The sequence below is a fragment of the Chiloscyllium plagiosum genome, chromosome 38 (genome assembly GCF_004010195.1).
Source record: "Chiloscyllium plagiosum isolate BGI_BamShark_2017 chromosome 38, ASM401019v2, whole genome shotgun sequence".
Lineage (NCBI taxonomy): Eukaryota > Metazoa > Chordata > Chondrichthyes > Orectolobiformes > Hemiscylliidae > Chiloscyllium > Chiloscyllium plagiosum.
In genome coordinates, this window is record NC_057747.1 from 23,111,191 (window position 1) to 23,134,957 (window position 23,767).

The window sequence follows — 23,767 nt, forward strand, 5'->3', positions numbered from 1 at the left end:
ATTCCATACGCCAAGCTCACATCTGCACTTTATTCAGTAAATAAATTCCAGTTAAAACAGCTGGGTTTCATATTAAAATACTTACACTGGAAAAGCTAGGAGTCTCTAAATGTAGTGGGGGCAATTTGAACTCAACCTATGCAGTAACCAACAGTTTTACTGCACTATACTTTTAAATAAACTTCATTTGGCAGATGAAGGTTATAAAGCAAAGGCCAGTGGACCGAGCCACATAGTAAATTGGTTGCATACCTGGCATGAGCAAATAACAAGACATGTCTCGGCATTCAACTCTGATTTCCCAATTGAAAATGTCTCGGCAGTGGTAAAACTATTTTCAGACAATTAGTGATGAAGCGTTTTCATGAGGATGTTATTAAAAAACATGTGATTAAGTTAGGCAGGTGTTGAGCTGCTTTGGCACTGAGCAAAATTGAGATAACATTCAAACCTTTTCTTCTCAAAAGCTGTCTAACTTCTGCAAATGCAGCCACAGTTGGATCAAAATGAACATATCTACTCCTGTAGCACCTTCAACACTGTTATGTCTTGGTTTTCCACATTCTGGTGTGTGAGCTATCACATATAACTCCTTAATGGCTTTGAGTGACATTGACTGAACAGTGAGCACAAGCAAATGCTCCACCTCAAAGGTTGACTGAAAACCCCATCACTATCAGAGTGTGCTTAATACATTTTAAATTAATGAGAACTGTTGAGGAACCAAAAAATGCCAATTCAACATTGTTAAAAGGAGATGGTGAAGGAACAAGAGAGTATACAATTTAAGAACAATTTGATCTGAGGTTAATACATTGTATTGGTAACCCAACGTTAGATTCTAATAGATTAGTGAACTGTAGGTTCAATTCAGTGACAGGCCTCATTCTCCCTATCAGAATGAATTTCTGCATTCTGGGCCCCATAGAACAAAACAGCAAATAAAACTTTTCAGGACAGGGCTTCCCAAACTTGTGGTTGAGATAATTAACAAATATTGACACCTCACCCAAAGACGACAATGCATTGAAATTCGTGTATGGTTGCAGGAATCTTTCTTCACGTGTCTGTGGCATAGAGCAACAGAAATATCATGCTGATAAGCAAATAACCACAGGAATGTAAAAACATTTGAGCTCCTGAGTCTGAGTGATCACTGTAAATGATATGTTTAACACAAACAGTCAGAAATCTGATAATTTCTCAGACCCTACTTTGAAAACTATAGTTTAATGATGAGGCTGGTGATTGTTGAGGTGATGTTAACCAAATTCCCATTCTCATTTCAAGCAATTTGTTAACACTTCTGCAGTTCTCACCTGACTATATTCATCTGGTCTGTCTTGACTCATCTGGTCTTGAGCCAGAAGTGGGGAGAGAGAATCTATTCTCCGCCACAGCACCTTTCAGTGAAGTTGAACCAGGCAGATTATTGATGATACTTATGGAAGTTTCTCTGGCCAAGAACATTTGCCTGATTACAAACGCGCATATCAGACTTGGAGGGCAGTGTCTTATAAAGGCACTGTTGGACAAAAATACTGTGGGGGTCCACTATCTGACTGAAGTGTTAAGGAAAGGTGAAATCCTGCCTTAGAGGGGGATGGATGGAACCAAAAGTGAAACAGATAATGAGTGAATTTTCTGTGTTTTTGCATGCAACCTTTCAGTTAAGTAAAGAAAGGTTCTAATAGGAGAAAAGTATCTGTTATAAATTGGAGCAGACGAGGTAGCAATGCAAATAAACTAATTTTCCACGTCATCTCATTCCTTGCAAGTGTGTCGTCGAATCAGGAAGAATATATGTTGCAAGCAGTTGGTCTGGTGTGCATATTGAATTTGATCTTTAATTTATGAGCGTTGATGCATTGCTACCCTGTGTCTCCCCAGGATTCATTTCCAACCTCACCATTCAGAGACAGCACTTGCCAAATGATGAAGACCAGACTGGAGCTGCCAAGGCTCTGATACGTCTCCAGGACACGTACAATTTAGACGCAGAGACCATCTCTCTGGGCAACTTGCCAGGTATGCAAAAAAGGCAATCTTACATTTTAGTAATGTCTCTGACTGTCAACGTTGGCAGATTTTGTACAGATGGTAGCAAGAATGCAGTATCTTTGCTGGGTTTGTTAAAACTTGTGGCAGAAAACATCCGAGGATTTATTAGTTCTGTGTTAGTAGCTCCAACATGTCAGTCAGTATAAAAATGGTTTTACCTTCTGGTGAAAGAAATGGCTGAATAAGGTCAGATTAAAATACAGACAAATTCACATTTGTGCATTGTTAATTATAATAGGTAGAAAATGCTTTTCTGTTTGCAACTCTAGAGAAGCTCTGATAAATGTCAAAATTCCAATGTTTTATTTGGTTTTTTTTTCTTTGCAAGACTGTACAGAACTGACTTATAACATCTGTATGATTTTTATGAATAAAGGATATCTTTGAAATAAAATAATGTTAGTTATAATATTACTTTTGAGGTATTTATTTTTTGTCACCATGTATCTTTACCATTACAAAAATGTCTGAGTTGAACAAAAGATTCAGTGTTAAATTCTGACTCTATTAGTTGGATCAAGTTATAAATTTTCCATCTGACCAACTCATTTTTCACAGAATCGCTATTTTAAATGCCGTATTTTATTTGGTCATGGGATGTGGAGCCTGCTGGCTAGGCCAGCATTTATTGCCCATTCCCAATTACTCAAAGGGCGCTGAAGAGTCAACCACATTTTTCTGGATTTGGAGTCACATGTAGACCAGACCAGGTTAGGATGACAGATTTCTTTATCTAAAGGACATCAGCGAACTAGATAGGTTTTTAACAAATATCAACAGTGGTTGAAAAGTCACCATTAGGCAGTTTTATTTTATTCAGAGTTGACAATCTGCTAAGATGGCATTCAAACTCTTGACCCCCAGAGGTTCTGAATCATTAGTCAATGAGATGGGTTTGCCCATAATCCACCGATTTTAAAAGGTGCTATAGCAACATAAACTCTCAGAAAAAGAGGATGAACTGGAGAACAAAGTTGTGGCTCCTTTGACATTGTTTCCTACCTCCCCTGTTTTCTTCCAATTGACGCTTCATCTCCTGTTAATAGCGCAGTCTGATTTCAAGGATCTTCTTTGAGCGATCATGTGAGAGATGCATTTAGAAGAAAAAGCTTTTTATTTTTTCTGACTCTAAAACTAGTGGAGTCTCTTATCTCTAAGCCAGACTTGAAGATCCACCACAGGATTTGAGTGCCTTTTTAGGATGCCACTCCAGTGCTGTCCTGTAAGAATGTGTGGCAGGTTTTTTTGATAGGTTTAAAGCTGTCACGAAACTGAGTAAGATGTGTTTTAATGAAGGATATGATGGAAAGGACTGTCTCAATGAGATGTTCCAGCCTTGCATGTATATACCTCCCAGATGCTAAAGAAGGATTGGAATGCTGACTTTATTTTTCTACTTTACACCTAAGATTTTGTACCTCGGTACAATTGTACCTAAGATGGCGCTAGGAGTGGTGACTTTGTACACTTCTCACTGTATTCCTGTATCCTTGTATTTGAGTACATGTAACAATGAAACCTAATTCTAAATAGGAGCAGAAATAAAAGTTTGATTCCTGGACCCTGCTCCGTGATTCAGTACAATGATGGTTGAGATTCTGCCTTAATTCCTCTTTCGACTCCCTTTGCATTTGTCTTGACTTCTGAGAGACAAAAAAATTAGTTTATCTCATCCTTAAATTAATCAAAACTGGACTTTGCACTGCTCTCTGCACTTGACAATTCCTAAGGTTCATAACTCTCTGCATTAGTAACAAGTAATCACTGGTTGCAAGTGGATGGGGCAATGTCAGAAGGTACAGGAAAATGTTTTGTTAAGAGTTGGATTTTAAAGGTCATCTTGTGAGGAATTTGGGGTGAAATTTGAGAGTTTAGCTAGAAGGCATGCTTATCTCTGATGGAGAAAGGAAAAGGGACTGTAATAAATCTTGCTTCAGAGTAACAGTGTTTGGAATGGAATGAGTTTAAGCTTGCAACAGATGACTAATCAGGTTGAGGCCAATTATAGGTTTAAAAAAAAGGTTTAAACTTCATTTTGCACATGAAGTTGAGAAACTGGATTGCAAATGCTGTTCACAGCGCCACGGACTGAGGTTCGATTCCAGCCTCAGGCGACTATCTGTCTGGAGTTTGCACATTCTTCCTGTGTCTGCGTGGGTTTCCTCCAGGTGCTCCGGTTTTCTCCCATAGTCCAAAGATGTGCAGGTTAGGTGGATTGTCCATGATACATTGCCTATAGTGTTCAGGGATGTGTCGGTTAGGGTCATTAGTCAGGGGGAATGTAGAGTAATAGGGTAGAGATATGGGTCTGGGTGGGATATGCTTCGGAGGGTTAGTGTGGATTGTTGGGCCGAATGGCCTGTTTCCACACTGTAGGGATTCTGTGATTTGATTCAATGATTCTATGTCTGACCCAGTGCAGCAAAGGCATAATTCTGTTTGCTTTTTTTCTCTCCAGGTGTGAAGCATAAAACATCGCTCACGGCAGAAGACTGCTATGAGTTGGGCAAAGTAGCCTACTCGGATACAGATTACTACCACACAGAGCTGTGGATGGAGCAGGCGCTGAAACAGCTAGATGCAGGCGAGGATTCTAATGTAAACAAAATCACCATACTGGACTACCTGAGCTATGCAGTGTATCAGCAAGGAGATCTGGACAAGGCAATGGAGCTCACAAAGAGGCTGCTGACATTGGGTAAGGATGTAATATGAAAGGTTCCTTGTGCAGGGGATTCTAAACATACAGGTCGGTAAAGATACAAAGGATCAAAAGGGGGAGTTAAAATAAATCCCAATTAAGAATCACCACTAGTTAAAAATCATAATGTGGGTAAAACTGTATTCATGCCCTTAGCAATTTATAAGCATAAAATATCTTATGAGAAAAGTATCAACTTCTGAACTGTATCTTTTACATGTTCAACAGATATCTGACGTATGAGTCATAATTTTAAATTCTAATTCAAACATTTAACAAACCAGTACACCAGAGTATTCAGTATGTTTAAAAAGATCAAGGTTATCACTCTCTACACTAAGTCTCTTCAAACTAACAAGTAAATAATGCTGTTGCAGCCAGTATATTTCAAACAAAAAATCCACATGTCCCATTCATTAAGAATTAAAATAGTTGAAATAAGAGCCATATTGGATACCTAAATATTAGCTTAGAAAACCTGTTTGAAAATAGTAGAAGTCCATTAACTTATGTAACTTTCTGCAGTATCTTTAACCACATTGTTTTCTTGATGGATCAGTTTCTTCTTACACATTCATGGAGTGGTCTATATCTTTTTTTTAATTCACGAGTCTTGGGCTCGCAAGTTGGGCCAGCGTTTATCGCCCATCATAATTGCCCAGAGGACAGTTAGTTGTCAATCACATTGCTGTGGGTCTAGAATCATATGCAGGCTAGACAAAGTAAAGTTGGCAGCTTCCTTCCTTCAAGGATATTAGTGAATTAGATAGGTTTTTCTGACCAATTTTGTGGTCATCCAGATTATTGTTGAATTCAAATTGCACCGCCTCATGAGGCAGGATTTAAACCTGGATCCTTGGAATATTACCTGGGTCTCTGGATTAACAGTCCAAGGATAATATCTCAAGGATAATATCCCCTAAGCACCATTGTACAGCTACAAGAGAGCATCTCTTTTAGATAAACGATGATATCGAGAGTAGTTCGACACTGAAATGCCTGCAGAATAAACTCTCATTCCTCGTTGGATCTGCAGTCAAAGCACTTAACTATATCTGCTTTGCAACTTGCATAATGTACTGTGTCAACTGATTAGAACGTTCAAGTAAACTTTGCATCTAGCCCATACTAAGCAGTCTGCCTAGATGACTCATTTATTTTTTAAAATGGCAACTGCATGATACAGCTGCTGTGTATTTTGTTGACCCAAAGAGCAGGCTGTGTCTAACAGTTTTTAAATTTCAAACACAAAGACAGAAGTTGCTGGAAAAGCTCAGCAGGTCTGGCAGCACCTGCGAAGAGAAATCAGAGTTAACATTTTGGGTCCAGTGGCCCTTCCTCAGAACGTTTGGTTTTTCGTTTTTGAATTTCAGTGCTATTACTGCTAGGGCAGGAATGAGCACCCATAAGGAAATATTTAAAAATACAATATGACATGATTTCAACTAAGACAGTGGAACTTGGAGACTGGATAATTCATTGTTCCAAGTTGCGTTTAGTTTGAAGGTAAGACTTTTGTGAAAGACCTTACATTGACTTCTATTGTAGATCCTGAGCACCAGCGAGCAAATGGAAATCTGAAGTATTTTGAATATATGATGGCTGATCAGAAAAATGAAAAGTCAAACATAGCTCAGAAGACAGAAGGAAACAAATCAGGAGATGTTACGAAGACTAAGCGAGAGCGCGTCAAAGATTACCTACCAGAGAGGCAGAAATATGAAAAGCTGTGTCGAGGCGAAGGTATCAAACTGGTAGGTAAATTATTTGAATGAAGACGATTCCTGAATGATGAGGATAGTCTATATATGTAGCTGTGTTTTGCTTCTATATTTGTACAGTATGTGATGTGCACAAGATGATTAAACATGGCAGGTTCTTCTCTTGATTTTCACCACTTAGGAAATCAAATGGATAAAGGAGTGAAGACAGCTTTTTAATCTGTGACTTAGCAATGGCCCTCCCATCTGAGTCCAAAGGGTTGTGTATTCAAGCTCAATTCCACAGATGTGAGCACGCAATTTCAGATGAAATGTTAAAACTGAAGTCAAATCAACACACTCCAAGTTGAGAGTGAATGCTCTCACAGCACTGATGTCTTGGCTAATTTTTATCCCTCAATCAGCACTACTAAGCCATGTGGTTATTTATTTCCCAGCTCTTTATAAGACTTTGCTTTGTACAAATTGCAATGTTTCCTGCGTTAAAACAATGAATGCACTTCACAAATACGTCATTGGCTGTAAAGCACTTAAATTTGTGAGGCATCCTGAAGCAGTGAAAGACTCTATATACATATTTTTCATCAGCCTATTCAGATGCGTTATGACATACCCTTGGAGCAGATGAAACTTGAACCAGGCCTTCTGTCTCAGATGTAGGAACACTACCATTGTGCCACAGAGACTTTACAAGATGCTACATACATTCTTTTTCTAATATACCTGTTCAGGTATATTATTACACACCTCCTGGAGCAGGTGAAACTTAAGCCCAGGCCTAATGGCCCAGAGGTAGGGACATTAACGCGATGCCACAGGAGTCATAAAGATGCTATATAAATGAAATACTAGATGCAAAACATGCATATTGAAAAATTTCCAACATTTGTCACTTGACAAGCTATAAGCCAAGAGAATTGATCGTGCATCTCATTGATGTTCAATGATGCATGTGTATTTTCTGGTGTGTATTGATTGATAGCCAGGTTGGGCTCAGCTGTGTTACTGCCTACGGTTGAACAGGCTCTTGGCTTGTGGATTATACAGTTGACGAATGGTTGTTTGGCCAAAATATCTGCAGATTGCTGGGCAAAGTTGACCTCATTTAGGATGGAAGGATAGAAGAGCAAATTGGGGAAACAAAATAGATGAAAAATGTCAAGCTTCAGCCATGCAGTGTTTGGACTAAGTCAGTGGCAACTGGCTTCCACTAGAGTAACACTAACTGTGTGAGATTATTGGCTTTGCTATTTATTTATCTGGAGAGTTTGTTTAATTGTGTCAACAGCATGTTTGGCATTGGTACTCCTCTGTTGGACAATGAAAGAATGAATCGGCATCTGGAAAGTTTTTTGAATTTGGTGCAAAATTTGCATTAACTGGTTTGTCATCTGGTGTCTATTTATTGCAACTGGCTATGGCAACAGACTTCTTCTGCATTTCTCAACATCATGACCTTTGTACTGCAAATTTAAATCAAGGTATCAAGCACTTTGAAATCTTTCAATCAATGTTACATGGCATTATGTAAATGCCTGTCTTCATTTCTGTTTCTGTGCAGACACCCCGAAGACAGAAAAGGCTCTTTTGCCGTTATTCAGATGCAGGCAGAAATCCTTGGTACATTCTGAAACCTGTGAAGCAGCAAGATGAATGGGACAAACCTCGGATTATCCGTTACATTGATATAATTTCTGACGAGGAAATTGAGCGAGTGAAGGAGTTGGCAAAGCCAAGGGTAGGATGTCACATCATTGAGATATCTTTTGTGTGTTTGCTTAATTATCTATGTGCTGCAGAGTGACAATTACAGGTACACAATGCTTTATCGGAAATCCTTGGGACTATTTTCTTTCGGAATTAAGAATTTTTCGGATTTCAGAATAATTTACATTTTTGCAGTGAAATTTAAAAAGTTACCTAACAGTAGGCGCACGTGTAAATAGTATGAGTGCTGAGACACAATTGACACCTGCCAGTGCTGGGTTACACCACCACATCACATCTGAGTGACATGGTTCAAGTGAGTGTGGAGTTGGACCACCTGTTTGCACACCAAAATAACGCTCCACAGTCCACGAGAAAAGTTTTGGAGCTTTTCAGATTTTGGAATTTTGGATAAAGGATTATGTACCTGTAGAAGCTACTGTTCAACGCAACCTACCGCATGGTATTTTTACACCTTTTTGGAATATCATCTATCTTTTTGCATGCTTGCCATAAGCAGATCAAATTGAGCCTTTCCACTTCGGAAAGATAATGTTAAAGCTGTTGTGAACTAACCACGTGGGTGCACAGTCTAAGAATATCTTTGGTTCAAAACATGATGCAGACCATTGACCTGCATGCCATGGACAGTGATGTTGTTCAGGAAAACCCAAGATGGGGAGCAAGCTGATAGTTTGTGCCTTGGGGTCAACTCTGTCTAAGCATCACCTAGTGTGGCTCAGCAACCCCACTCTTGACTGCAGGATCTGTGCAAGTTGGTAGTGGAGTGCATGTTTCTGAACTCTGTCAGTAACTGTCCACCACTTTCGGTCAGCACCCTGTCCTATACAAGGGAAAATATATTTATCACAATATCGTACAACCTTTGTTGTATTCAAACCGTATTTGAAATTCTTCATCCTTTGTTCTTTAATGAGATTTTTGATTTTATGGTAATTAATGCAGAATTAATTGGAGTTGTGTGGGGTGTGGTAGTTATATGACTGCTCTGGTAATCCATGTCTGGATTAAATACATGAATTCAAATCCAATTGTGGCAGCTGGGTATTTTAAATTCAGCTAATTAAATATTGATTAAAAGGCTGGTATAAGTAATGATAACTCTGAAACCAAGTGAATTATTTGGAAAAACCCATCTGATCTGCTCATGTCCTTCAGGGAATGAAGTTTGCTGTCCGAAACTATATGTAACTCTAAGCCGAAGTGGTTCTTAATTGCCCTCTGAAATTGCCTAATAAGCCACTCATTTGGCTTTAAGAAGGCATAGTCAGAGCCCACCCCCTGCCCATGAAAATTTTAAAACTGGGTTTTATTTCCTGTCAATCGATGAGAATCAGTCATTGAATTTAGGCTGTCTTCTTGAGTGTTTGAGCCAAGAGGCAGGGAAATTTCTTGAAAACGCAGTGCTTGCAGCAGTTGTTTTAGTTGTCAAAAGATATTGAAATATTAGCATTTATTATTTTCTGACCAACTAAAAAATCAAACTTGCCCCGTTAATTAATTACCATAATAAATGACACCCTGAAAACTATAGCAATTTGAGAATGCGGCTCATCACCATCTTTTCAAGAGCAATTAGGCTTGGACAAAAACTCCATGAGCTCAATTAAAAATAAAATCAATTGGCACGTGCATATTTGAATTGACTGAATCATAACTCATTCCTGCTCATATCATCTGAGGAATACAAGTGCTGTAACCATTAGTGAGGCTCCAAATGGGCTTTCCAAGAACTTCAGTTTTACAAATGTCGATTGTTACAGTTGGCGTTCACTGTGTGCACATAACCCAGAATCATAGAGCTGTACAGAATGGAAACAGACCCTTTGGTCCACTCGTCCATGCCAACCAGCTATCCTAAATTAATCTAGTCCCATAGGCCAGCATTTGGCCCAAATCCCTCTAACCACTTCCTATTATTGTACCCAATCAAATGCCTTTTAAATACTGTAATTTTACCCACCTCCTCCACTTCCTTTGGCAGCTCATTCCATATACGCACCACCCTCTGTGCGATAAAGTTGCCCCTTGGGTCCAATTTAAATCCTCCCCCCCCCCCCCCCTCACCTTAAACCTATGCCCTCTAGTTTTGAACTTCCTTACTCTTAGAAAAACACCTTGGCTATTTATCCTATCCATGCCCCTCATGATTTTATAAACCTGTATAAAGTCACTCCTCAGCCTCAAGCTCCAGGGAAAAATAACCCCAGCCTATTCAGTGTTTCCCTATAGCTCAAATCCTTCAATCCCAGAAATATCCTTGTAAATCTTTTCTAAACTACTTCAAGTTTAACAGCGTCTTTTCCATAGCAGGGAGACAAGAATTGAATGCAATATTCCAAACATGGCCAAACCAATGGCCTGTTTAGCCGCAACATGACATCTTCAACTCCTATACTCAATCACTGACCAGTGAAGGCAGGCGTACCAAATGCTGCCTTCGCTATCCTGTCTACCTGCAACTCCACTTTTAAGGAACTATGTACTTCCACCCCAAGATCTCTCTGTTCGGCAACACTCTCCAGGGCCTTTACATTAAGTGAATTTGTCTTGCCCTGATTTGCCTTACCAAAATGCAACACCTCACTTCATGTAAATTAAACTCCATCTGCCACTTCCTGGCCCATCAGGCCATCTGACCAAGGTCTCGTTGTACTCCAAGATTGTGAAGGAATGACCTAAGGATGATCCTTCCAGTGTAATGGGTGTTCTTTATCACTGGAAGAATTCTGATTGGTCCCGCTCTGCGTCCAGTCAAGTTGGTAATAATCTTTGTTTTTTCTGATTGGTTGGCTTCACAGCTGAGACGAGCCACCATTTCTAACCCAATAACTGGAGTGTTGGAGACAGCTCATTACAGAATAAGCAAAAGGTAAGTGTGAGCTGTGCTGGCTCCTCTTCACAGAGAAGCTGCTGCATCTTGTTCAAACTGTGCATGTTTGGAAACTGGCATCCACCGACGTGAAGCTGGGGAAAGAGTGACCGCCAAGAAGAGGACTGACTTGTCAACATGTCGATGAAATGCAAAACATGCAGTTAGAACCAATGGTTCTAATCTATGCAAGCAGCTTAAACAGATGCAACAATTCATTTTCCACCATCCTCCATCTTCATCATGTGCTCAAAGGAAGCCAGACTTTAAAAATGAAAGGACATTAAATTCGAACTTGTCCCCAAATATAATCCTTGCTCCTTCATCCTGCCTATATCCTGACCAATCAGAAGCCTCCAGAATTCCACTAAGGAGTGGTGATCTGGCTGTTCCAGGATTAAATTTGTCCTTTCTCTCCCTGTAGCTGAAGCGTGCCACAGTGCATGACCCTGTGACTGGCCAGTTGACTGTTGCAACTTACAGAGTTTCAAAAAGGTAAGGGGGAATTATGAGGTACTCTTTAGACCTGGGATAGGCTTCCCATCACACACACTGACAGTGTGAGCACCTTTGAACCCTCTCTGGTTTATGGTGAGGATTTCTTGTCCAGCTACTCAAAGTCCTTACAATTTGTTAACTGTATTCATGTCAAGAATAATGGTTTCTGAAACCAAATAAGAGTATTAGGGTAGCGTGCAAGAAACTGATTATTTGTTTGATGTGGTTTCGAAAAGCTAAATACAAGCCACATATATTAATAGGATCCTGAACTTTGTGGACAGCAAGGACATATACATCTGTGTATGGCTGTTTCAGGTCAACAAAAAAAGTGGCAGCCATTCCACTAGTTCAGTTCTCATGGCAAACTCTGACAAATCAATCTGTCTGAGAGCAGATTTAAACAAAGCCTGGTTGTTATCAGTATTAATGAGTGCAATTCTTCTACCAATCATTTGTTAACTAGTGAGCACTCTCCCTCCAGTATAAATGTTGGTTTTCTCCCTTGAATTTGTATTCTTGAGAAATGTCCTGATGGGTGCAAGTCAAAAATCTTTGACAAAATGTGTCCTTGTTTTAGCAATTGGAAAACAGAAACCACTGCTAGTCAGTGTGTTGAAATTTAAGTAAATTGTGAAACCGTGTTCTTAATGGGTTCTGGTTTCTTCTTTTTAACAGATCAATAGTGAAAAATATAATGTGTTTGTGTGTTATGTATTAGCAATATTGTTATAAATCATGCATTCCTGACCCCTCATTATGTTATTCACTTACCTTACTATGATTTGCTCTCTCCTTTTAATATCTGATCCTTTGCAATATGGTAACAAATCTGCAAATGTGTCTTCAGACATGTTTATGGATTTATAACAGCCGTTTATGCAAATATATTTATTAGAGAATTGCTATAAATGTGTTTCTTCAGCTATATTTTGTATTTTTTTTAATGTTAGGATCCGTTATGCCCTATAATATGTATATCGCACACAACATCTGCACCATATTTTAACACCTCAGCCATTATAATTACTCAATTGAGTTTTTGTTCTGCTCACTGGAGTCTATCATAGCATTTAACAGTCTCTGCAAAATGAATGCTACAAGAATAAATGTAGTCCAACTTACTAGTTATTAGTGTGGTGTTTTAAAAGATTGGAGCCTGAGTGGCATTCAGGCCAAATTGAGTTTCTTTATTTCTAAACATTTCTGCTAAGATCAGCTAAATCTATATTTAAATGAAATTTCTTTAGAAGAAGATGCCAGGGGGTTTTTCCTTAGAGGGAGCAGAATATAAGAAATAGTCGCAGGAGGATACTGTACAGTTCTTCGAGTTCCCATTCAGTAAGATCATGGCAAAACTTTTGTATTGATTCACATCCATCTCTATAACCCCTTGATTCCCTTAGTGCCTAAAAATCTTTATTCATGTGTCCCAATTAAACTCAGTGACTGAACATTCACAGCCACACTAGAGAGTTTCAAAAGATTCATAGTACTTTGAAGCAGTTTATTTTCTTTGGGCAAAGATTTAGGCCAATGACCCATTGATCTCTACAAGGCGAAAGCGAGGACTGCAGATGCTGGAGATTAGAGTCAAGATTAGAGTCAACAGCTGCCAATGCTGCCTGACCTGCTGTGCTTTACCAGAGCCACTCTAACTCATTGTTCTCTAAGTCCACCCAGGGGAATAAGCATCCATGCTGCTATTCCCTCAGATAGTTTTGTATATTTTCATGAATGCTTATTCTTTTAAATGCCAGAGAATGAGTGCGCATTCAACTTTATTTTTCCTCATGTGACAGCCTTCTCATCCCAGGTATAGATTACAAAAGGAAAGTAATATTTAAATTTAGCTAAAACTTGTTTGGGTCACATGACTTTGAGTCTTTATCTACCAAAAGCATGTTAAAGAACTGATGTCAGTGCAGAGACATTTACACATATTTTGCCAATATTGAGTGGATCAAATTAATCAGGAGAGACTGAAGGCTGGGATTCTCTTTTCTCTTGGAAAGATAAGATTAAAAAGAGACTTGCAGAGCTCTTCAGAAGCTTTTTGAGAATCCAGAACAGAGATTCTAAAAGTGGTCAGATTTCTTTCTAATATAAAAATAGAAAGTAATGGAGAAACTCAACAGATCTGGCAGCATCTGCAGACCGAGAAGCAGACTTAACATTTCAAGTCATATAACTCTCTTCTTCAGAACAGATTTCAGTCGGGGATCGGGTAGGCCACGTTCCACAAGCGCTGCATCTCCATCTCTCTCTGTTTCCGTTCAGTAATGTTTTCTGTTGTGATAGTATAGTTTTCTATTGGTTGTTTGACTGACAGTCTTTCAGGGGTGAGTACAGTGGATCCCTCACAGTGTGTCAGTCTTTGCAGGTAGTTGCCACACACACAAGCTAGTTTAAAACTACTGTTTAAGGTGCGAAGTTTACCACACATGTACTCAAAGTGAGAAAGAAATAGAGACCGTGCATCATCCCACAACAAATTCTGCCTAGGCAAGAGGGCTGAGGAAATCTAACCAGTCTTTGACTTCACCAGCTGAAATTAGCTGCCTCCTGTTGCAGCTAATCATAAACTGGATCTGCCTTGGCAGCAGTTCAGTGGAAATTGTGATGTATCAGAATTAAATGACCCATTTCTTTTCTCTCTTAAAGTTTGCATCAGGTTTCTGCGCAGCGCAATACTACAACATCTGGGTCAGGCATGTTAAACTATGGCTTGTCACTTATAGTTCAAAAATGTGGAAAAGCTCCATGAGTTCATTTTTATTACAAGCCAGAGGGAATAGCATCAGCTGTAATTAAAGGGTGCGGAGTCTGCTCAGGAAGGGTCAGGTCTAAAAATAACATTTATAACCAGAAAAACAAAATCACTTTATCAAGGTTTACATTTAACATAGGGCCATGTTGCTATTGATTTATGTCAGCAATTTTGTTTGGCATTCTGTCTCTTCCTGGAACTTTTGACTGGGCTAGGAGTTCTATGCATAACCACAGCGGTTCCATCTTCTGTAATATCAATCATTCATTTCACACAATGTTTCCTCTTAGTCTTTTTTCAAGCCTAGATCCTTCTTCAAATATATCAGCTGCATGTGCTGAAGAAAGAACAAGTTTGCCTTTTGGTGGCACCTTTTGTAATATTGGATGTGAAGTACTTTGATACACCACAATGTGTTACTTTTGATGTATATCCGTTACTGTAACATTGACAATGCAGCAGATAAGAAATGATAGGGCACTAAACTGAAGCTCTGTTTCTTGTGTCTTAAATTGCACTAAGCCAATTTTAATAACACTGTAGTAACACAGAACAAGAATAGGCCACTTTGCTTCTCTGACCTGTTCACCATTCAGTGAGATCGTGGATGATCTGTGGCATAAATCCATAAGCCACCTTTACACCATATCCATTAATGCATTTGGGTTAATAGAATTCTTTCAAACCCTCCACCCTGCGCTCAGGTAGCTGCCTTGTAAACTTGCCTTTCAGCACCTGGATTTTAAAATTCTTGCCCTTGGTCTAGATTTCTGTGTGATTCCTACCTCCCTATCCCCGAAATTTCTATTTTAATGCTAGCTTCTCAGACATGCCCACTTGTAATCACACTATGGACAGCCTAGGTTCAAATTTTTTTAATTAACTTTCTTTGTCTCTATTCTTTGAACTCTCTTTCCTTTTGTAATGATTTGGAGATGCCGGTGTTGGACTGGGGTGTACAAAGTAAAAACATCACACAACAGGTTATAGTCCAACAGGTTTAATTGGAAGCATTAGCTTTCGGAGCGCTGCTCCTTCATCAGGTATGTACAAATCCTTTTGTAAGGATTTGTTTATCATCTATCTCTCTAACAAACTTTGTTACCTGACTTCATATTGGCTTCTTTGCCTCGGAGTTTAATTTTGTTTGATAACGCTCCTGTTAGTGTATTATACTAAAGGTACTATGTAAATGCAAGTTATGAGTGAACATTAGAAGTGTTGTTTGGCTGAGTGCTAATGGTAAACAAACCTGAATACCTAATTTGTGTTAAACAGCTTTTTGTGCCCTTCAACTTTGCTTTTTATTACTTTGAAGAGAAGTTAATGATACCATTATTAAAATTGTCAAATGATAAAGCTCTCTCAAAAGTTAGCATTAAGGAACAAATTAAGAGCTTCTGGCTAGTTTAAAGAAACGCATTTATAATACACCCAGATGTTGTTTTATGCACATGCTGCCAAATATGTCTCTTCCACACACATAACTATTTTGAACGGGGCGTACTGTCAAAAGGTAGTACTTGGCAGAATCGTCTGCCTGTTGAATGTCCAGGCAAAGTTTAGTCCTTGTAAATTAGCATAATCTTAAAGGAACTTGATAAAACGCTTTTCCCCATAGTATTTTCCAAGGTTGTGATTATCCATTCAAGTTAAATTTTGAAATTAAAACTTTGTTCAAATGATGAGAGGAAGGGGAGATTAGATTAACCTGGCCACCACCATTACAGAGAGGAGGAAAAGCACATGGGGATGGTCCTCAAGATCATTCATTTATGCTTTACATGAAAAGGATTCAGGTCAGAAAATACAATGCCCAAATATTTCCAATCAAAAGCACATAATTCCACCTGGTTAAAAACACAAAAAGGTCAGTGGGGAAAAAATTTAAAAGGGACCTAAGGGGCAACTTTTTTTAAGCAAAGGCTGGTGTGTGTAGCTGCCAGAGGAAGTGGTGGAGGCTGGTACAATTACAACACTTAAAAGGCATCTGGATGGGTATATGAATAGGAAGGGTTTAGAGTGATATGGACTAAGTGATGGCAAATGGGACGACATTAATTTGGAATATCTGATTGGCATTGACGAGTTGGACTAAAGGGTCTTTCTCCGTGCTGTACATCTGTGATTCTAAGAAGAGCATCTCAATTCAGAATTCTGAGGAGGATTGTAAATTGCTCATTTTGCAGTCTCAGTCTGAAGTTACCAAACTCCCTTTGATTAGATTACTGCCTTGTGATTAAATTCAGCTATCTATCATCCAGGGAATTGTTGTGATGCAGCAGCTAATGTTCCTGCCTTTGAACCTGAAGCTCTGGGGGCCTGATAGCCAAGGAAAGGATATTAACCTAGTCAAACAGGCTGAATCTTTCAAATTCCTGCAAATCCTTCCAGTACATGTCATGGCAACAATGGGGGAGATCCCTGGTCAGTGATATGTTGCTTTCTCACATCGTGATGAAACGAAATTTGAGGACCCTCTACCATCGTTATTCAGAACTCCAAACTCGGACATGCATGTTGTTATATCTAAGACAGAGGTGTGAAGGAATTTCTTCTCTTAGAGGGGAGTGAATCTGTGTAATTCTTTAATGTAGAAGGCTGGTGAGGCTGTGTCATTAAGTATAATCAAACCTAAAATTTTTAATCAGTAAGGGTATCCAGGATTATAAGGAAAAAGTCAGGAGAGTGGAGTTGAGGATTATCAGATCAGCTATGATCTCATTGAATTGCAGAGCAGATTTGATGGGCTGAATGGTCTGTTTCTGTTCCTGTGTCTTATGGTCTTTTCAGTTCTACCTCCTTATAATGCCGGCCACTAACTGGCTGTAACAGCAAAGAGCTGCTGCAGCTCAATCCTGCCTTTTTTTAATGAGTTACCAATTTAACAGATGATTGGAGCCTTTTGATTTTTGTTTACTGCTAGTTTAAATACAAATTGCTTGATGTGTCGCAGCCTATACCTCCACTTGTGTGCTTGTGTGCAGTTGAATCTGTTTGTGGATGAGTTATGATCTGCTGTTCACTTCCCGCCCAAGGATTATTTGACTGTATTTTAAGGATGGTAAACAGCTTAACACTATGAAAGGAGTTAGTGTGTACGAGTTGTGGCCTGTTCACAGCTCTGTCAGAGACAGGGATTGATTTAGTTTGCAATACAGCATTCCATTGTTTAATTAGTACAGACGAATTTCAGCAGAAGTCCACTGGACATTTTTGTAGTCTGCTACATACAAGTAGCTGAGGCTCAGTGCTGGTATAATATTTCAAACAGTTGTTAACTGTGGCTGGAGTTGAAATGCACAACCTCCTTCCTAAAAGGCTATCCTAAAACAGGTAAGAGAAGTCTAAAAATAACTTTGTATTGTCCAGTGTACCTCTGCATTCTAAATTGAAAAATACCAGATTCTATGTTATTTCATTACCGTTTTCGAATAAAGACGTATCCATTTTTATTTTTCATGTGGAGTCCTTAAAGCCCTGTGCGTCTCGTGGAGTAAATCCTACACAAGTTCTCGAGTAAACAGCAGAGGCAACCTGCATCACCCTCTTTCTCTGTCTGAGTCTCTCTTTCCCTTTCTCTGTATGTCTGTCTCTCTCTTTCTCTTCGTCTCTATATATCCCTCCATGTAGCATCCTCATTATTCAAGGGATGCTAATTATTGCTTAAGTCATCATTATCAGCATGGAGCACGGTGAGGCAGAAGGACCCAAGAACTACCTCAACCGCTCCAGTAATTGAATCAATGCTATTGATTTTATTGTGCACTGAGCCAGACAATAATCCCTAGACTACAGTCTTAAGCTGGCCAGGCGGACAGACCTGACTAACATGAACCAGTGACAGAGTCACAGATTTTAGTTTCTGCTTTCTTGCAAATATAAACTAGACCAATCAGTTCCTCAGTTCTCTGGGTATTTGAATGGATAGTGATTTCCCTAAACTTGCATTCTGCTTCATCTGTTTCTTTCAGAATTTGAATTCATATGTTCAAAGGTAGCTTTACCTGTGGACGTCTATTGTAAGAACATGCTATATGCATATGTTTCTTTCGCCCTTCCCTCTGACTCTCCTTTTCATTTTGCTTGTTTCTTTTATCTTCCGAGCACACCACACAACTTTAAACTCATTTTTGCACCCCAGCTACCTTTGCCTTACAATATCAGGACTACATACAATGCTTGAAATCATGCAATACATCAGTTTACAAGGAGATCCTAGTATCATCGATTAATTTTTTTTTCTATTCATTTGTGGGCTGTTGATGTCGCTGGTTGGCCAATGTTTATTACCCATCCTTAGTTGCCTTTGAGAAGGCAATGGTGGATTCCTTCTTGAACCACTGCAGTTCACCTGCTGTTGGTTGGCCCATAATGCCATTAAGGAGGAAATTCCAGGAATTTGACCCAGCAATAGTGAACAAATGGCCATATATTTCCAAGTCGGGTTGATGAGTGGCTTGGAGAGGAACTTGAAGGTGGTGGTATTCCCGTGTTTCTGCAGCCCTTGTCCTTCGAGATGGAAGCAGTCATGAGTTTGGAAAGTGCTGGCTGAGGATCTTTATTGAATTCCTGCAGTGCATCGTCAGTGGCAGGGGAAGTGAATGGTTTTGGATTTTAGTGCCAGTCAAACAAGCTGCTCTGTCCTGGATAGTGTCAAGCTCTTTGAGTGTTGTTTGAGCTGCACTCATTCGGGCAAGTGGGGAGTATTCCATCAGACCCCAGACCTACACCTTGTAGATGGGGGACAGGCTTTGGAGTGTATTATGGACCAGGCCAGACCCCTCAAAACATTTCAAGAAGGTAGCCCAGACCCTAACTTTGCTGGTTGTTTTAAGCTGGTGTAAAGTGGATATTCCAGGAGAGGTGCTTAAACAAACAATTTATTTACACGATAAATGAATGAAATACAAGCAAAAGAGAACAGAATACTGAACAACTTAACCTATCCGAAAACCCAACAGATCATCCCAACTTAATTATGCTGTTCTAAATACTTACAGCCGTCCCCATGAACACCCCTTGGCACAAAAGGTAAAATCAAGCGCAGTGTCTTTCAGATGAGAAGTCAGAGAGAGAGAGAGAGTACCTGGACCTGCTTCTTCGGGTCCAACGGCTTTTTTAACGCCAGTGCTGAAAACCAAACTCAACCTGATGAAGGGCTCCGGCCCGAAATGTCGATTTTTCTGCTCGGATGCTGCCTGACCTGCTGTCCTTTTCCAGCAACGCACTCGCAACTCTGATCTCTAGCATCGGCAGACCTCACTGCCTCCTGAGCTGAGAGAACTGGCCACTCCCTTTTCATTGTACAAATGTTTTTTTTTAAACTTGAAAGCCATCTGTCTGAGGCAGTGTCTATTAGGTATAAACAAATTGGCCCTGAAATCCTTCAACCCCAGACTTTTCGGAGTTTGAGTCTTTTACAATATCTCGGGTTAAAAAAAAGCCAAGGACAGCATAACCTTGTTAAAGGAGCAGCATCATCACAGGAGTCAGGAGGTGAGTTACTTGTCGCAGTATTTCTAGCCTCTGACCTGCTCTTGTATAGCCTCTGCATTTATGTGGTGAATCCACTTGAGTTTGTGGTCACTGATAATCCCCAGGATGTTGATAGTGGGGGATTCATTGAATGCCAAAGGATGGTGGTTGTAATGTCTCGTAGTGAGGATGGTCATAGACTGGCATTTATGTGGCGCAAATGTTACTTGCCACTTGTCAGCCCAAGGGGCGGCATGGTGGCTCGGTGAGTAGCATTGCTGCCTCACCACGCCAGGGACCTGGGTTTGATTCCAGCCTCGGGCGACACTCAGTTTGGAGTTTACACATTCTAATAGTGCAATTGCATGCCTATCTTTTACTAGATTATTTTAGTAAATCTTTATTTCATTTGTGTCTGCGTGGGTTTCCTCCAGGTGTTCCAGTCTCCTCCCATAATCCAAAGATATGCAGGTTAGGTGAATTGGCTATGCGATATTGCCCAGAATGTTCAGGGATGTGTAGGTTAGGAGCATTAGTCAGGGGTAAATATAGGATAGTAAGGTAGGAGAATGGGTCTCGGTGGGTTACTCTTCAGATGGTTGGTGTGGACTTGTTGGGCAGAAGGACCTGTTTCCACACTGTAAGGATTCTATGATTCCAAACCTGGATCTTGTCCAGATTTTGTTGCATTTGAACATGGACTGCTTCAGTGTCTGAGGAGTCACGATTGGTGCTGAACATTGTGCAATCATCGGTGAACATCCTCACTTCTTACCTTATGTTGTAGGGAAGGTCATTGATGAAGCACCTGAAAATGATTGGGCTTAGTACACTAACCTGAGGAACTCCTGCAGAGATCTCCTGGGACTGAGATGACTGACCTCCAGCAACAACAACCATTTTCCTATGTTCCATCTGTCAATAAGGCATTAGATATTTGCAAAGTGAGTGAAAAATAAAATTAGATTGAAGTTGACGTAGTCTAGTCTTTGCAGCCTGGGCTATCAGACTGATTTGCCTCAGGAACACAACATAGACACACTGGTACAGTTCTTATAATGGAGACATTTAGATGCTTCATGAGTTCCTACTTTTAATTAAAAGTAGCGAATTCATTTTATGTAAACATAATTAGTTTTGGGAAATTAATAGTGCAATTGCATGCCTATCTTTTACTCGATTATTTTAGTAAATCTTTATTTCATTTGTGCTATTCCAGGCCACATGTATGAAATAAAGTTTCAGAAATATATTTGAAGAAATCTTGCATTGAAATTTTTTCTTGCCAGTATATTTAGTGGAAAGAATTCCTGTTTCCTGCTGCTTCTAGCAAGCCCCTCCCATCAAGTTCCACGGTCAGGTCAGAATGGGAGTGAAATAGATAGTTATTTATGTTGGCAAATGTCGTAGAGTACAGAATTCAAACATTTTTGATGGTTGTCCATGAATGTTTTATCTTTAGTGGTTCCAAGTATTTGGATATGCTTAAACAGACTCGTAGTACCTCTGAAATTCCTCTTGCAAATTTCTTTTTAAGAACTAAAATCAAAGAAGCGCAGATGTTAGAAGTCTGAAACAAGCAAAAACACAGGAGGTCTGGAATCATCTGTGAAGAGAAAACAGTTAATGTTTTGAGTAGAGTGCTGATCACCACACTACTACAAGGCTTTGGAGAGGGTACAGAAATGGGTTTACCAGGGTGTCAGCGATGCCCACATCCCACAAATTAATACATTTTTTTTTAAAAGATGATGGGTGGGAGAAGGGTGGTGCTGTTGCACACTAATCAAAAAACAGATGGGGAACTGGAGAACCATCATTAGTTTTTGGAAAGGCCACATTGCAATGGAGTGCCTTTCAGACATTGGTCTCTGCGTGAATGAAGTCCCTGGTGCCAGTCCTGCATGCCTAAAGCTGCTGCTCATTCAGAGGCCCAGCAGTTCCCCATACTGCCAGTGGGAGCAGAGGCTGCCGGGTTCAATGTAACCAAAAGGTCAAAGATCAGGAAGGAAGCCCAAACCATTGATGAAAGCAGGATGGTAGTCACAGAAGAGGAGCTATCAGGGAGGTCAGTGATAAGGCCATGGGATTTAGTGGCGAGGGAAGGAGTTGGTATTCAGCAACACCCGTTTCCCAAAGCTGGATCCCTCAAACTGACTCCACAGGCCTCAGCCTCACTCCCAGCTGGTTACAAGCAAACCCAGTGGTCTTTACTGGAGTATGAGAAAGCCATGGAGAAGACATGTTTAATCTCAATAAGGCAAGGAGAGAATGGGATAATGGGTGTCAATGAATCTAATTAACATCTAGTGTGGCAACTGAGAACCACAGGTCAGCCCCTTCCGCACTCCAACTTAACTGGGGGAGGTTTCACTCCCTCTGAGATCTCCAGTGGGACCTCTTTTTACAACAGCTTCTGTCACGACAGGATTAAAACCGATCCACAATGTCTAAAGGATTTAGTCATTGTGCAGATAAAGGTTGTACACTTTATTCATTGAGACGTTACTTTCCGTTGGTATCTGAAGGAACAACCTTGTGTCTTCCTCATCTTTGGGTTGTCTCACTGAAACAGTACGACATTTAAAGTGTACACTTAGTTATTGTGTTGCCATAGTCTTACCAGACCATAGGGGCTGCTCTCTCATTCGAGAGAAGCAACTGGTGGTGATTTAGCCTGAGGGCCACCAGACCTCAGACGAGGGAAGAGGTTGAGAAGGAGAGTCCTTCATGGTAACCTCAAACCAGTGATGGGAATTGGACCTACGCTGTTGGCATCACACTGCTGTAAACTAACCATCCAAGCCAAATTGATTCCCAGACTTAGTTGTAATATGGGAATTGCAGTAACTAATTTGCTCACAACAGGGTCTATCAAACAGCAGTGAAATGAATGAACAAATAATCAACATTTTCTGTATGTTGGTCGATGAGTAAATATTGTCAAATACTGTAAATAAGTAAGACAATGTGAAAATTTCCTTGTTAATAGAACATAGAACATAGAAGAATACAGCGCAGTACAGGCCCTTAATGGCCGCAGGAGGTCCCTGCACTGGCTGCTTCCTCCCAGTCCCCCTCACTGTCACCCATCTATCTGCCATCTTTGTTCTTTAAGATTTTATGTCGAGAGATATTTCATTCAAAAGATAGCCCCATCAATATCTCTCTCATCCTCATTGCTGCTCCCAGTTATTATTCAAATCTCTGTCGTCGACCCAAGGCCACAAATTTATGACTTGGGCAGGAATGCTGTTTATAAACCAAGGTTAACGCCTAGCTATAATCCTGTAATTGAACTACTTAAAGGAAGTCTATTGTTCAGAGGTAGAGTGTAACTTAATGACATTTGGATTGTAGTTATTGGTGAGTGTCTCTCATGGAATTTTCACTTTCAGAGCGTGATTGAGCACTTGTTTTGAGAAGGTTTCATTATTATTGTACTCGGCCAGAAAACTAATTGCTTGAAATTCGATCTATTCTGGAAAATTGACCGAGAACAGAGATGCAGCAACTTAACTGTAAACAGCAGTTCATGCTTCATTGATAAGAAATTGTAATATTTTGTAGGATTCCTGAAGTGGGTGCCATGATGCTCTTGAGAGCTAATCACTGTAAGAGCTTAAATCTGTACTTGACCCTGGCTAACATGGCAGCGTTAACCAGATTATTCCCTGAATCTTATATGAGATGGCTGGCAAGCTAAGAATGAAACTTTGTCATTACTCTGAAAGATATGTACTTGAAACTGACTTCTTTTTTGTTTTGCTTGGGAATCAGTGTCCTTGATGGCCACATGGAATTATTTAGGTAAAAACAATGACTGCAGATGCTGGAAACCAGCTTCTGGATTAGTGGTGCTGGAAGAGCACAGCAGTTCAGGCAGCATCCAAGGAGCTTCGAAATCGACGTTTCAGGCAAAAGCCCTTCATCAGGAA

The 23,767-nt window shown here is 40.0% G+C and overlaps 1 protein-coding gene across 5 annotated transcripts in view; it reads left to right on the forward strand.

Annotated features, from left to right (window-relative positions):
- The window catches only part of LOC122541907 (prolyl 4-hydroxylase subunit alpha-1-like), an 81,516-nt gene that overhangs the window by 36,716 nt on the left and 21,033 nt on the right, over window positions 1–23,767 (forward strand). For 3 of the 5 annotated variants that reach the window (XM_043679106.1, XM_043679108.1, XM_043679110.1), the window contains exons 5-9: window positions 1,891–2,028; window positions 4,520–4,759; window positions 6,311–6,516; window positions 8,045–8,221; window positions 11,013–11,083. In XM_043679106.1, the coding sequence (XP_043535041.1) occupies window positions 1,891–2,028; window positions 4,520–4,759; window positions 6,311–6,516; window positions 8,045–8,221; window positions 11,013–11,083 (832 nt within the window). Of the gene's footprint in view, window positions 1–1,890; window positions 2,029–4,519; window positions 4,760–6,310; window positions 6,517–8,044; window positions 8,222–11,012; window positions 11,084–11,507; window positions 11,579–23,767 lie in introns of all 5 variants that reach the window. The other 2 variants (XM_043679107.1, XM_043679109.1) reach the window with 1 other exon arrangement.